This window comes from Oncorhynchus kisutch, linkage group LG15 (assembly GCF_002021735.2).
Source record: "Oncorhynchus kisutch isolate 150728-3 linkage group LG15, Okis_V2, whole genome shotgun sequence".
NCBI lineage: Eukaryota > Metazoa > Chordata > Actinopteri > Salmoniformes > Salmonidae > Oncorhynchus > Oncorhynchus kisutch.
Window position 1 is genome coordinate 65609591 of NC_034188.2, and position 14671 is coordinate 65624261.

The 14671-nt window shown below is 45.7% G+C and overlaps 1 protein-coding gene across 2 annotated transcripts in view; it reads right to left on the reverse strand.

Moving 5' to 3' along the window:
* Nucleotides 1-14671, reverse strand: part of LOC109905713 (nucleoredoxin) — an 85040-nt gene that overhangs the window by 2846 nt on the left and 67523 nt on the right. For both annotated transcript variants that reach the window (XM_020503248.2, XM_031790846.1), the window contains exons 4-7: nucleotides 9493-9593; nucleotides 9063-9169; nucleotides 7940-8119; nucleotides 6768-6892 (exon numbers count right to left, since the gene is read on the reverse strand). In XM_020503248.2, the coding sequence (XP_020358837.2) occupies nucleotides 6768-6892; nucleotides 7940-8119; nucleotides 9063-9169; nucleotides 9493-9593 (513 nt within the window). The remainder of the gene's footprint in view (nucleotides 1-6767; nucleotides 6893-7939; nucleotides 8120-9062; nucleotides 9170-9492; nucleotides 9594-14671) is intronic.

The window sequence follows — 14671 nt, forward strand, 5'->3', positions numbered from 1 at the left end:
CATGTAAAATCTGGAGAGCTCAATTCTTCTGAATCTCTCAAATCTGATCTAGGAGCAGAACATTGAGTCTTAAACCTATTAAAGTTCATAAAAATATCCAATGAAAGTAATTGCTACACTTATGAGGATGATTCATGTAGCCACAAGCTACATTCTCAAGCTTTAAAAATCTGTGACTCCACACATCCTCCTTAAAGGCTTCTCTTGCAAGCTCAAATTGAAGATACATCCTTGGGCATTGCCTTAGAAAGGAACCACAGAAAGAGAACCCACAGAGGAGTCTGTCAGCGTGGCCTCCCAGCCTCTTAGATATGAAGAGATGTAATCTCCCTGGCTGTCTTCTTCTCTGTGGGAAGTCTTGCATCTTCCTTTGTGTGGCTGCTAACCCTGTGTAAACTGTTCTTCATAAGAAGCAACCAGTCCAGCCGTGAAAGAAGGAGGGAGACAGAGAGAGAGGCCAGCCCCCGCCCTCTCCAGCCCAGTTCTGAACACAAAGAGTCGCTCTGCTATGTCTGGCCTGCAGTCACTGACTGACTGCCGTGATAAGGCTTGTGTGTGTGTTTACCGTATGGAACCTACTGCTGCACAATGTCAGGTAGAAGTCGACCGATTTATGATTTTTCAACGCCGATACCGATTATTGGAGGACCAAAAAAAGCGGATACAGATTAAAAATCGGCCAATTTTTATTTATGTATTTGTAATAATGACAATTAAAACAATACTTAATATAATACATCAATAAAATCAATTTAGCCTCAAGTAAATAATGAAACATGTTCAATTTGGTTTAGATAATGCAAAAACAAAGTGTTGGAGAAGAAAGTAAAAGTGCAATATGTGCCATGTAAGAAAGCTAACGTTTAAGTTCCTTGCCCAGAACATATGAAAGCTGGTGGTTCCTTTTAGCACAATTCTTCAATATTCCCAGGTAAGAAGTTTTGGTTGTAGATATTATAGGAATTATAGGACTATTTCTCTCTATATGATTTGTATTTCATATACCTTTGACTATTGGATGTTCTTATCGGCACTTTAGTATTGCCAGTGTAACAGGATAGCTTCTGTCCCTCTCCTCGCTCCTACCTGGGCTCGAACCAGGAACACATCGACAACAGCCACCCTCGAAGCAGCGTTACCCATCACTCCACAAGAGCTGCGGCCCTTGCAGAGCAAGGGGAACAACTACTTCAAGTCTCAGAGCGAGTGACGTTTGAAACACTATTAGCGCGCACCCCGCTAACTAGCTAGCCATTTCACATCGGTTACACCAGCCTAATCTCGGGAGTTGATAGGCTTGAAGTCAAACAGCGCAATGCTTGAAGCTTTGCGAAGAGCTGCTGGCAAAATGCACAAAAGTGCTGTTTGAATGAATGTTTACGAGCCTGCTTGTGCCTACCACCGCTCAGTCAGACTGCTCTATCAAATCATAGACTTAATTATAACATAACACAGAAATACGAGCCTTAGGTCATTAATATGGTCGAATCCGGAAACTATCATCTCAAACAAGACGTTTATTCTTTCAGTGAAATACGGAACCGTTCCGTATTTTATCTAACGGGTGGCATCCATCAGTCTAAATATTCCTGTTACATTGCACAACCTTCAATGTTATGTCATAATTACGTAAAATTCGGGCAAATTAGTTCTCAACGAGCCAGGTGGCCCAAACTGTTGCATATACCCTGACTCTGCGTGCAATGAACGCAAGAGAAGTGACTCAATTTCATCTGGTTAATATTGCCTGCTAACCTAGATTTCTTTTAGCTAAATATGCAGGTTTAAAAATATATACTTCTGTGTATTGATTTTAAGAAAGGCATTGATGTTTGTTTATGGTTAAGTACAGGCGTGCAACGCTTGTGCTTTTTTCCACAAATGTGCTTTTGTTAAATCATCCCCCGTTTGGTGAAGTTGGCTGTCTTTGTTAGGAAGAAATCTTCACACAGTTTGCAACGAGCCAGGCAGCCCAAACTGCTCCATATACCCTGACTCTGTTGCAAGAGAAGTGACACATTATCCCTAGTTAAAATAAATTAATGTTAGCAGGCAATATTAACTAAATATGCAGGTTTAAAAATATATACTTGTTTATTGATTTTAAGAAAGGCATTGATGTTTATGGTTAGGTACACGTTGGCGCAACGTCAGTCCTTTTTCGCTAATGCGCACCGATTATGTGCAACGCAGGACACGCTAGCTAAACTAGTAATATCAACCACGTGTAGTTAACTAGTGATTATGATTGATTGATTGTTTTTTATAAGATACGTTTACTGCTAGCTAGCAACTTACCTTGGCTTCTTACTGCATTCGCGTAACAGGCAGGCTCCTCGTTGAGTGCAATGTAAGGCAGGTGGTTAGAGAGTTGGACTAGTTAACCGTAAGGTTGCAAGATTGAATCCCCAAGCTGACAAGGTAAAATCTGTTGTTCTGCCCCTGAACAAGGCAGTTAACCCACCGTTCCTAGGCCGTCATTGAAAATAAGAATGTGTTCTTAACTGACTTGCCTAGTTAAATAAAGGTGTTAAAATGAAAAAAATATTTCAGCCAAATCGGTGTCCAAAAATAACCGATTTCCGATTATGAAAACTTGAAAATCGGCCCTAATTAAATTGGCCATTCCGATTAATTGGTCGACCTCTAATGTCAGGTCTTATTCTGCCCATTGTAGAGGGACTGGCATTCAACAGAGTAGATGTCTGTCATCAGACAAGGACCTTCAAAGATAAGAAGCTCTCATTGGCCAGACGGCCTGGGCAGCAGCCTACTGATTGGTCAGCTTGAGAGTTCTCCAGGCGTTGTAAAATTCAGGATACAATTGGCACAGCGATATGATTGGCTGAACAATGACCTATCAGTCTGTATCAATGGGAGGCTGGAAACCCATGTCACTGAGAATCACTGTATCAAAGGATAGGATATAGGCCAGCTAGGCACTGTATGTTTACACACTTTGTAAGATAACGCCCTTGTAAAGCGCTGTTAGATCTTGTGAAAAGTGTTATATGTAACATATTATTTAATCAGTATGTATATGGTTGTCCTAAATGACAGGGATTTGCCTGTGAGGATATTGACTTCTTGATAATTGTTTAATTTCTTTGAACTATTGAACTGTACTGCCAGTAAGGTAAACAGGAGACAAGTGTTTCTATAAACGCCACACTGCTTGGACATAAATAACTAGTGGAGGCCAACCTGTCTGGCTCACAACACAGTGTGATACAGGCCTCAACCTTTGAACCCTGGGGTCAGGGAGGTTAGCAGGTGAGACTGGCGGCAGACTAAACTATTGTCAGGATCTCCTATTCCTGGTTATACCTGGGAAGAGTCAAGACAAACAACAACTAGACCCTAAATATCCCATTGAGTCAATTATATAGAAAATACAGTCAATAAAATTTAAATGAACATAATATACACAAAAGTATGTGGATGTAACCGATGTGAAATGGCTAGCTAGTTGGCGGGGTGCGCGCTAATAGCGTTTCTATGTGTGCAGAGGATCCCTGGTTCGAGCCCAGGTAGGGGCGAGGAGAGGGACGGAGGCAATACTGTCACATTGATGCTGTTGACCCAGATCACTGGTTGCTGCGGAAAAGGAGGAGGTCAAAAGGGGGATGAGTGTAACGGATGTTAAATAGCTAGCTAGTTAGCGGAGTGCTCGCTAATAGTGTTTCAATCTGTGACGTCACTCGCTCTGAGACCTTGAAGTAGTTGTTCCCCTTGGGTAATGATGCTTTAAGAGTGGCTGTTGTCTATGTGTGCAGAGGTTCCCTGGTTCTAGCCCAAGTAGGGGCGAGGAGAGGGACGGAAGCAATACTGTTACATGGACACCCCTTCAACTTAGTGAATTCGGCTATTTCAGCCACACTGGTTGCTGACAGGTAGACAAACATTGGCAGTAGAATGGCCTTACTGAAGAGCTCAGTGACATTCAACGTGGCACCGTCATAGGATGCCATCTTTTCAACAAGTCAGTTCATAAAATGTCTGCCCTGCTAGAGCTGCTCCGGTCAACTGTAAGTGCTGTTATTGTGAAGTGGAAATGTTGAGGAGCAACAAAGGCTCAGCTGCGAAGTGGTAGGCCACACAAGCTCACAGAACCAGACAGCAGAGTGCTGAAGCGAGTAAAAATACTCACTACCGAGTTCCAAACGGTCTCTGGAAGCAAAATCGGCACAAGAACTGTTTCATGTAATGAGTTCCCATTACTGAGCAGCCGCACACAAGCCTAAGATCATCATGCCCAATGCCAAGTGTTGGCTGGAGTGTTGTAAAGCTCGCTGCCATTGGAATCTGTGTTTGGTGGATGCCAGGAGAACGCTACCTGCACAAATGCATAGTGCCAACAAAAATTTGGTGGAGGAGGAATAATGGTCTGGGGCTTTTTTTTTCATGGTTCAGGCCCCTTAGTTCCAGTGAAGGGAAATCTTAACACTACAGCATACAATGACATTGTAGACGATTCTCTGCTTCCAACTTTGTGGCAACAGTTTGGGGAAGGCCCTTTCCTGTTTCAGCATGAAAATGCCCCTGTGCACAAAGTGAGGTCCATACAGAAATGGTTTGTCGAGATCGGTGTGGAATAACTTTTTTAAATTGAATTTTTAATTTGACCTTTATTTAACTAGGAAAGTCAGTTAAGAACAAATTCTTATTTACAATGACAGCCTACCAAAAGGCAAAATACCTCCTGCAGGGATGGGGGCTGTGATTTAAATAAATATAGGGCAAAACACACATCACGACAAGAGAGACAACACTACATAAAGAGAGAACTTGACTGGCCTGCTTAGTGCCCTGGCCTCAACCCCATCAAACACCTTTGGGATGAATTGGGAGTGTCTACTGCGAGCCAGGCATAATCGACCAACATCAGTGCCCGACCTCACTAATGCTCTTGTGGCTGAATTGAAGCAAGTCCCCGCAGCAATGTTTCAACATCTAGTGGAAAGCCTTCCTAGAAGAGTGGAGGCTGTTGTAGCAGCAAAGGGGGGACCAACTCCATATTAATGCTCAAGATTTTGGAATGAGATGTTTGACGACCAAAAGTATGTGGACAACAGCTCATGTAGTGTACTGATAGAAACATCTATAAATTACATCTTTATTGCAATCACACATCAGTCAATCCCCATTCATTTTCTGTGTGAATAGGGTGTCTTCCAATTGTCCTACTGTAGGTTGCCAGTCAGTTTCTCTCAGCCCCTGTGTGACATAGAGGGGTAATGAGATCCCCTCTCATTTTCTGCAGGCCAGGCTCTCCCTGTGGGTCTGCCAGCATAGTGCTGTCTCACTGATAAACCTTCCCCAGCAGCTGGCAGACAGGGCCTGGTCTAGCCACATGCAGGCAGGCCTCAACCAGGCCAGGGCCCTGTAGGCTGCATGGGGGTTCATCATGTATAACAGAGAGCCCAATATAACAGAGCCCAATGGGCATAACAGAGAGCCCAATGGGTCCATGGCAGGGAGTGACGTCTAACAGGGTATACACAGGTTGCATCCAAAATGGTACCCTATTCCCCATAGAGCTCTGGTAAATGTAACCCAGACGATGAGAAGAAAACTGTACCTGCCTGCTATAGACTACTAGGGGTGCCAGATTGAACATGCACCTAGAAAGCATTCATTAGAATGGGTCGATTCCGGATGAACATAAATACCATTTAATATGCAATAAATCCCCAAAACAAGTGAACGGTAAAGAGAGAGGGTGTTAGTATCTTGTCTTAGCCTCAGCGCCTGTCTGTGACATGTGAACGCATCAGTCCTTCGGTCTGTCTGTGGCCGTGGCATTTCAAGGCTGTCATGAGAGCCGTGTGGCATCAGGCAGCCAGGCAGATGGTCAGACAGGACAGAGAGGGAGCACCTGTGCAGTCCCCCATGGATGAAACCTAGACCATCTGACATGGGACAGCGTCCTGACCTCCCCAAGCTCTGAGCCCTGTGAGCAGGGGAGAGGAGGAGAAGGGGAGCTAGCTAATCTGGTAATTATGGCTGCCCCTGCTGCTAACTCCACAAGTTCCAGAAAGGATGAGAAGGAAAAACAAGAGATAACAAGAGTTAAGATAATTCCATGATCCCTCCTGCACTGAGGGCTGGCGGAAGGATCGAGGGGGAGATAGAGGATTCGGGAGGGAGAGGGGCACAGCTGTTCTGCGGATAGAGGGAGAACAGATATCAGACAGACGGCCAGCTGAATTCTGGGCCATGGGCCGTATCTCACATAAAAGTGAAAGGGGGTTTCATCCCTCAGAAACTGCCCCTCTGATATTATACGGTAGCTTATTTTTTATTGAACCTTTATTTAACTAGGCAAGTCAATAAAGAACTAATTCTTATGTACAATGACAGCCTAGAAACAGTGGGTTAACTGCCTTGTTCAGGGGCAGAACGACAGATTTTTACCATGTCAGCTCGGGGATTCAATCAGGCAACCTTTCGGTTACTGGCCCAGCCCTCTAACCACTAGGCTACCTGCCACACCAACACACACACACATTTGTGTGTTGGTTGGTGTTCTCTACCAGAGGATTATGATATGTGATAACTAAAGCAGATGGAACATCATACCAGAGCATAGCAACAAGCAATCACACACAGAGACAGATGCCCACAGTAGAGATGTGTACTGTACAAGACAAGAATGCAAAACAACTAAAACACCAAAAGTGAAGACAGATTTCATCAGGTGTGAATATTCTCATCTAGGTCAGCTGGAGGTGTGTGTGTGCGTGTGCATGTGTCCACTATCTAACCTCTCCAGCCACGAAGAAGAGCAGTGGTGTCTCCTCCTCCTTGGCTTTGTACTTAGCCATGATCTTCTCTGCGATTGGCTGGATCAGCTCCTTCGCCGGCTCCAGCTCTCCCTCCTCCTCCGCATCTGAACAAGAGAGAAACACAGGTGTCAAATGTATGAAAAGAGGATAAAGAGTAAAGGTTGAGAGAGATAATGTGTGTGTGTGAGAGAGAGAGTGAGACAGAGGAGAGCGAAAACTGGGTGTGAATGCATGAAGACCAGCTAGAGGACAGGATGAAGAGAGAAAGGCCAGAGAGAGGGGACAGGATGAAGAGAGAAAGGCCAGAGAGAGGGGACAGGATGAAGAGAGAAAGGCCAGAGAGAGGGGACAGGATGAAGAGAGAAAGGCCAGAGAGAGGGGACAGGATGAAGAGAGAAAGGCCAGAGAGGGGGGACAGGATGAAGAGAGAAAGGCCAGAGAGAGGGGACAGGATGAAGAGAGAAAGGCCAGAGAGGGGGGACAGGATGAAGAGAGAAAGGCCAGAGAGAGGACAGGATGAAGAGAGAAAGAAAAACAGCCATGAGAAAAAGAATGTGCAGGACGGGAGGAGAGAGGGGGTGAGTGAACAGACAGATGTACAGATGAGTGAGGAGACAAAAGGAGGAGACAGGGTGAGTGAATGGACAGATGAGCAGATGAGTGAGGAGGCAAACGGAGGAGCCCTTTGGATCTGATCTTAGGGTGGTCTGAGGTCATCAGTGTGCACCCGGTCACTCCATTCTCACATTGCTTTATTATTGTGTCATCTGGCCTGCTGGCTGTCCTGTCCACTTTGGCCTGAGCCACTTAGCAGAGCATGGCATCCATCTCTGCCATCTCTCTCACTGCTAACAGCTTAACAGACAGACAGGCCATTTTCTTCTCATCCTTCTCATCCTTCTCTTCTCTACCCTACTCTTGCATGTTCTCAAACTTTAAAATAGCATGCGGCCTTACAACTGATCTGTTCACTTTTACTACTTGCACAATATTCTTTAGAATGTACTACTCTACATAGTCTAAAGGATTGTTTTGGTAGAAACCAGCACTGAATGCTCCTCCATTCACCCACAAAGAGCACGAGGTAGGGCCTCTCGTGGAGGTGCACGGTAGGGACTGACATTGAAATGGTCATCCACTCATCTACTCACCCACAAAGAGCACGAGGCAGGGCCCCTCGTGGAGCTGCACGGCGTTGGACTCGCTGAGCTCCAGTACGGGCCTGGGGTGCCAGGGGAAGAGCCGACACTCTGGGTCATTCAGCACCTCCACACGGCCCTGTCGCGTGATCATGTGACCTTCCGTGTCCAGCAGAATAAGGGTGGGAATACCTGGGGAGGGAGGGTGGGAGAAAGGAAAAAAGAAAGTGAGAAAGATGGAAACAGGGAGAGAACAATCATGAATTGAAGATCTTGCTACTCTGCCACCTCACCCTCCTATTCTTCCATGTTTTCCAGTTACTCTCACCACATATGGCTGTCTCTCTCCCACTGTTTATCTGTGTGGTATGGAGGAGCTTAAAGTCCCTCAGAGGCTCTGAGCTGCCTCTGCTCTCTGTCTCTCTCCATCCATTTCTCTGCTCAGACTCCCGCGTTCCCTGTTCAGGAGATTTTTCATAACCCCCGACCCCTTTCTCTCCCACAGTCTTTCAGATTACAATCTCACTGCTGTATTAAACAGCCTTATCAGAAACAGACAGAGTGCATAGTGTGTGTTTGGCTGGGAGGAAGGGTGTGTGTGTGGTGATGGGTGGGGGCCAGTGTGAATAACAGGGGTTTGAATGGGGAAGCGGGGCAGTATCGACTAGTCCTGCAAGCATTCTTAACATTCAGGCAGAAAAGGCAATGAGCCAGCACATTGACTACAACCACACTACTCCCCTGTGGACGGACGGACAGACGGACGGACAGACGGACAGACAGACTTGATGGTGGGGGCATTAGCGAGAGACGGGGGTGGGGGGTGGGTTATAGAAAAAAAGCCTTGGGAAGAAGGAAAAAAAGGCAGAGCGAGAGAGAGAAATGACCCTTACTCAGTGAGCGGGACAGTAAACTTGATTACCAGCCCACATTCCTTTAGCTTGAGGGCTATCTGTTCACTGTTCCCTACCCAGCACAGAACAGCAAACAGTAGAGCTGGCTGCCATTAGTCCGCTTCTCCACATCAACACATAATTTGGCCAGACAGTTAGTGTTTGATACTCACTCTGAGCCTCATGTCCAGGAGGACTACAGTGTATGAGTACAGGAGGAGACATCAGAGATAGTGTTGTACCTTGTATTCCGAAGAGTCTGTTGAGTCGTGATCGTCGGGCCTCGTCTGAGTATGGGACTGCCAACCAAGGCATCTCACTGAAGTACTGCTGAAAGGACTCCTCCGACCTGCGTTGGTTGACAAACACAAAACAACCCTTAGAGCCACTGTCAACTCTGTTTATTCAGTCGATTCAAATGTTACACTGTATTTCTGATCAATTTGATGTTATTTTAATGGACAAAAAAAGTGTGTGTGTGTGTGTGTGTGTGTGTATATATATATATATATATATATATATATATATATATATATATATATATAATGTATGTATGTGAGAGAGAGCAAGATAGAGAGCGATAGAGAGCGAGAGAGCAACAGAGCAACAGAGAGAGCGCGAGACAGAGTGTGTATATGTGTATGAAGGAAATACTGCAACACTGAGTCTCACCTGTCAGCGCTGACGAACACCATCTCAAACTTCTGACCCGATTCCTTCACAGTGCGATATGATTCTACCAGCACCCGAGTCAGACTGCGGCATGGAGGGCACTGCAGGGACAACACAAACACAGTTTCCAGAATGACCTATATTGATCTGACCCTATACAACTGTATGTCTGTATATAGATATATAAATATATAGATATATAACATGGCCTTGGGTGTGTTTTCTGACTGTCTCTCTACAGTACATCACTCCAATGTTTCACCAGGAACCAGGACTAACATTTACATTTTGTTTCCTGGGCCATTCAAATGTGAGAACCTAAGTGCTCGGGATTGAACTCAGGATGGTCTTGGCTTGGAGGCATTTGTTGTTGTGAGTGTGTATTTTGAGAGCCCTCTCAAGTCAAGCAGGGAGAATGACTTCATAGTCTCTGGTCTAGTGTGTGTGTGTTGTGTTCCCTCCATGAGTGCGTGCGAGCGTGGAGGAGCAGAGCGGCTGGCATTAAGATGGTATCAGAGTGCCAGCGGTGGCAGATCTGTGGCTGAAGAAAACAAACCAGACCAGTCTCACTCAGTCTCTCCCTCTTACAGTATATTTTCTCTATCCATTCTCCATTTCCTCCTTTTCTTTCTCAGCCTCAGTGACACAAACACAGCGCTCACACATACATAGCTAGTGACGAGGGTAAAGTCAGTGAGGAACTGGGTCACCTACTCTATCCTGTCGAGGGTCACTTCAGGTTGTCGGTAAAAGTAATCCAATGGCCAAGTGCTGGCCATTTCACGCTTGGAACTGTCTATTAATGGTGTGGTGAATTTACACTGTTAAGAGAGGGGAATGTAGCCTTAAAATAATACACATAACAACTATATCAAATTGTATTTGTCACATGCGCTGAAAACAACAGGTATCACAGGTACCATACCATGTTACCGTGAAATGTTGATTTACAAGCCCTTAACCAACAATGCAGTTCAAGAAAGAGAATCGTTTATTTTGTCTATTTTCTTAAGTGAAAAATTAAATAAAAAGTAACACAAAATTAAATAAAAAGTAACAATAAAATAACAATAACGAGGCTATATACAGGGGGTACTGGTACCGAGTCAATGTGCGGAGGTACAGGTTAGTCAAGGTCATTTGTACATGTAGGTAGGGGTAAAGTGACTATGCATAGATAAACAAACAGCGAGCAGCAGCAGTGTACAAACAAAGGGGGGAGGGGGTCAATGTAAATAGTCCGGGGTGCAATTTTATTGTTTGGCAGTCTTATGGCTTGGGGGTAGAAGCTGTAAAGAAGTCTTTTGAACCGAGACTTGGCGCTCTGGTACTTCTTGTTGTGCGGTAGCAGAGAGAACAGGGATGGCAGGAAGCTTGGCCACAGTGATGTACTGGGCAGAAGGCATTACCCTCTGTAGCGCCTAACGGTCGGATTCTGAGCAGTTGCCATACCAAGCGCTGATGCAACCGGTCAGGATGCTCTCGATGGTGCAGCTGTAGAACCTTTTGAGGATCTGGGGACCCATGCCAAATCTTTTCAGTCTCCAGAGGGGGAAAAGGCATTTTCGTGCACTCTTCACAACTTTCTTGGTGTTTTCGGACCATGATAGTTTGTTGTAGATGATGTGGACATCAAGGAAATTTAATCTCGACCCGCTCCACTACAGCCCCAATGTTAATGGGGGACTGTTCGACCCTCCTTTTCTCCACGGTCAGCTCCTTTGTCTTGCTCACATTGAGGGAGAGGTGGTTGTCCTTGCACCACACTGCCAGGTCTCTGACCTCCTCCCTATAGGATGTCTCATTGTTGTCGGTGATCAGGCCACCACCTTTGTGTTGTCAGCAAACTTAATAATGATGTTGGAGTCGTGCTTGGCCACACAGTCGTGGGTGAACAGGGAGTACAGGAGGGGACTAAGCACGCACCCCTGAGGGGCCCCCGTGTTGAGGATCAGCGTGGCAGATGTGCTGTTGCCTACCCTTACCACCTGGGGGCAGCTTGTCAAGAAGTCCAGGATCCAGTTGCAGAGGGAGGTGTTTAGTCACAGGGTCCTTAGCTTAGTGATGAGCTTTGTAGGCACTATGGTGTTGAACGCTGAGCTGTGGTCAATGAACAGCATTCTCACATAGGTGTTCCTTTTGTCCAGGTGGGAAAGGGCAGTGTGATGATGGTATTGATGTGAGCCATGACCAGCCTTTCAAAGCACTTCATGGCTATCGACATGAGTGCTAAGGGGCGGTAGTCATTTAGGCAGGTTACCTTTGATTTATTGGGCACAAGGACTATGGTGGTCTGCTTGAAACATGTAGGTATTACAGAGTCGGTCAGGGAGAGGTTGAAAATGTCAAGTGAAGACACTTGCCAGTTGGTCCACCATGCTCGGAGTACACGTCCTGGTAATCCGTCTGGCCCCACAGCCTTGTTAATGTTGACCTGTTTAAAAGGTCTTGCTCACATCAGCTACGGAGAGCGTGATCACACAGCCGTCCAGAACAGCTGGTGCTTCAGTGTTGCTTGCCTCGAAGCGAGCATAAAAGGCATTTAGCCTGTCTGGTAGGCTTGCGTCACTGGGCAGCTCGCGGCTGGGTTTCCCTTTGCAGTCCGTAATAGTTTGCAAGCCCTGCCACATCCGATGAGCATCAGTCAGTATAGTAGGATTCAATCTTAGTCCTGTATTGACGCTTTGCCTGTTTGATGGTTCTTTTGAGGGCATAGCGGAATTTCTTATAAGCGTCCGGAATAGTGTCCCACTCCTTGAAAACGGCAGCGGCAGCTCTAGCCTTTAGCTCGGTGCGGATATTGCCTGTAATCCATGACTTCTGGTTGGAATATGTACATACGGTTACTGTGGGGACAACGTCGTTGATACACTGGTGAAGCTGGTGACTCAGGTGGTATACTCCTTAATGCCATTGGATGAATCCCGGAACATATTCCAGTCTGTGCTAGCAAAACAGTCATGTAGCGTAGAATCTGCGTCATCTGACCACTTCCGTATTGAGCGAGTCACTGGTAGTTTTTGCTTGTAAGCAGGAATAAGGAGGATAGAATTATGGTCAGATTTGCCAAATAGAGGGAGAGGGAGAGCTTTGTATGCATCTCTGTGTGTGGAGTAAAGGTGGTCTAGAGTTTTTCCCCCCTCTGGTTGCACAGGAGACATGCTGGGAGAAATGAGGTAAAACAGATTTAAGTTTGCCTGCATTAAAGTCCCCGGCCACTAGGAGCGCTGCTTCTGGATGAGCATTTTCTTGTTTGCTTATGGCCTTGTACAGCTTGTTAAGTACGGCCTTAGTGCCAACATCGGTTTGAGGTGGTAAATAGATGGCTACGAAAAATATAAATGAAAACTCTTGGTAGATAGAGTACCTCATGATAAGCTGTACACCACACTACCTCAGGCGGTTAATACCGAGACTTCCTTAATATTAGACATTGATCACCAGCTGTTATTGACAAATGGACACACACCACTACCGTCTTACTGGACGGAGCAGTTCTGTCCTGCGAATGCATGGAAAATCCAGCCAAATGCATATTATCCGTGTTGTTGTTCAGCCACGACTCTGTGAAACATAACATATTTCAGTTAATGTCCAGTTGGTAGAATAGTCTCGAACGGAGCTCATCCAGTTTATTCTCCAGAGATTTCACATTGGCCAGATGGTAGAGGCGGGTTACGCACTCGCTGACGAATTCTCACAAAGCACCCCGATCTCCGCCCCCTGTACCGCTGTCTTTTCTTCACTCGAATGACAGGGATTTGGGTCTGGTCTCGGAGAAACAGTACACCCTTCGCGTCGGACTCATTAAAGAAAAAATCTTTGTCCAGTTCGAGGTGAGTAATCGCTGTTCTGATATCCAGAAGCTCTTTTCGGTCATAAGAGACGGTAGCAGCAACATTATGTACTAAATAAGTTACAAACAATGCATAAAAACACACAAAATAGCAAAGTTGGTTAGGAGCCCATAAAACGGCAGCCGTTCCCTCCGGCTCCATTGTCTTAGCTTTTGTAATTATATACAGTGAGGGAAAAAAGTATTTGATCCCCTGCTGATTTTGTATGTTTGTCCACTGACAAAGAAATGATTAGTCTATAATTTTAATGATAGGTTTATTTGAACAGTGAGAGACAGAATAACAACAAAAAAATCCAGAAAAACGCATGTCAAATTTTTTTGAAATTGATTTGCATTTTAATGAGGGAAATAAGTATTTGACCCCTCTGCAAAACATGACTTAGTACTTGGTGGCAAAACCCTTGTTGGCAATCACAGAGGTCAAACGTTTCTTGTAGTTGGCCACCAGGTTTGCACACATCTCAGGAGGGATTTGGTCCCACTCCTCTTTGCAGATCTTCTCCAAGTCATTAAGGTTTTGAGGTTGACGTTTGGCATCTCGAACCTTCAGCTCCCTCCACATATTTTCTATGGGATTAAGGTCTGGAGACTGGCTAGGCCACTCCAGGACCTTAAAGTGCTTCTTCTTGAGCCACTCCTTTGTTGCCTTGCCCGTGTGTTTTGGGTCATTGTCATGCTGGAATACCCATCCACAACTCATTTTCAATGCCCTGGCTGAGTGAAGTAGGTTCTCATCCAAGATTTGACGGTACATGGCCCCGTCCATCGTCCCTTTGATGCGGTGATGTTGTCCTGTCCCCTCAGCAGAAAAACACCCCCAAAGCATAATGTTTCCACCTCCATGTTTGACGGTGGGGATGGTGTTCTTGGGGTGATAGGCAGCATTCCTCCTCCTCCAAACACAGCGAGTTGAGTTGATGCCAAAGAGCTCCATTTTGGTGTCATCTGACCACAACACTTTCACCCAGTTGTCCTCTGAACCATTCAGATGTTCATTGGCAAACTTCAGACGGGCATGTATATGTGCTTTCTTGAGCAGGGGGACCTTGCGGGCGCTGCAGGATTTCAGTCCTTCACGGCGTAGTGTGTTACCAATTGTTTTCTTGGTGACTATGGTCCCAGCTGCCTTGAGATCATTGACAAGATCCTTCCGTGTAGTTCTGGGCTGATTTCTCACCGTTCTCATGATCATTGCAACTCCACGAGATGAGATCTTGCATGGAGCCCCAGGCCGAGGGAGAATCTTTGTTTCTTCCTTTTGCGAATAATCGCACCAACTGTTGTCACCTTCTCACCAAGCTGCATGGCGATGGTCTTGTA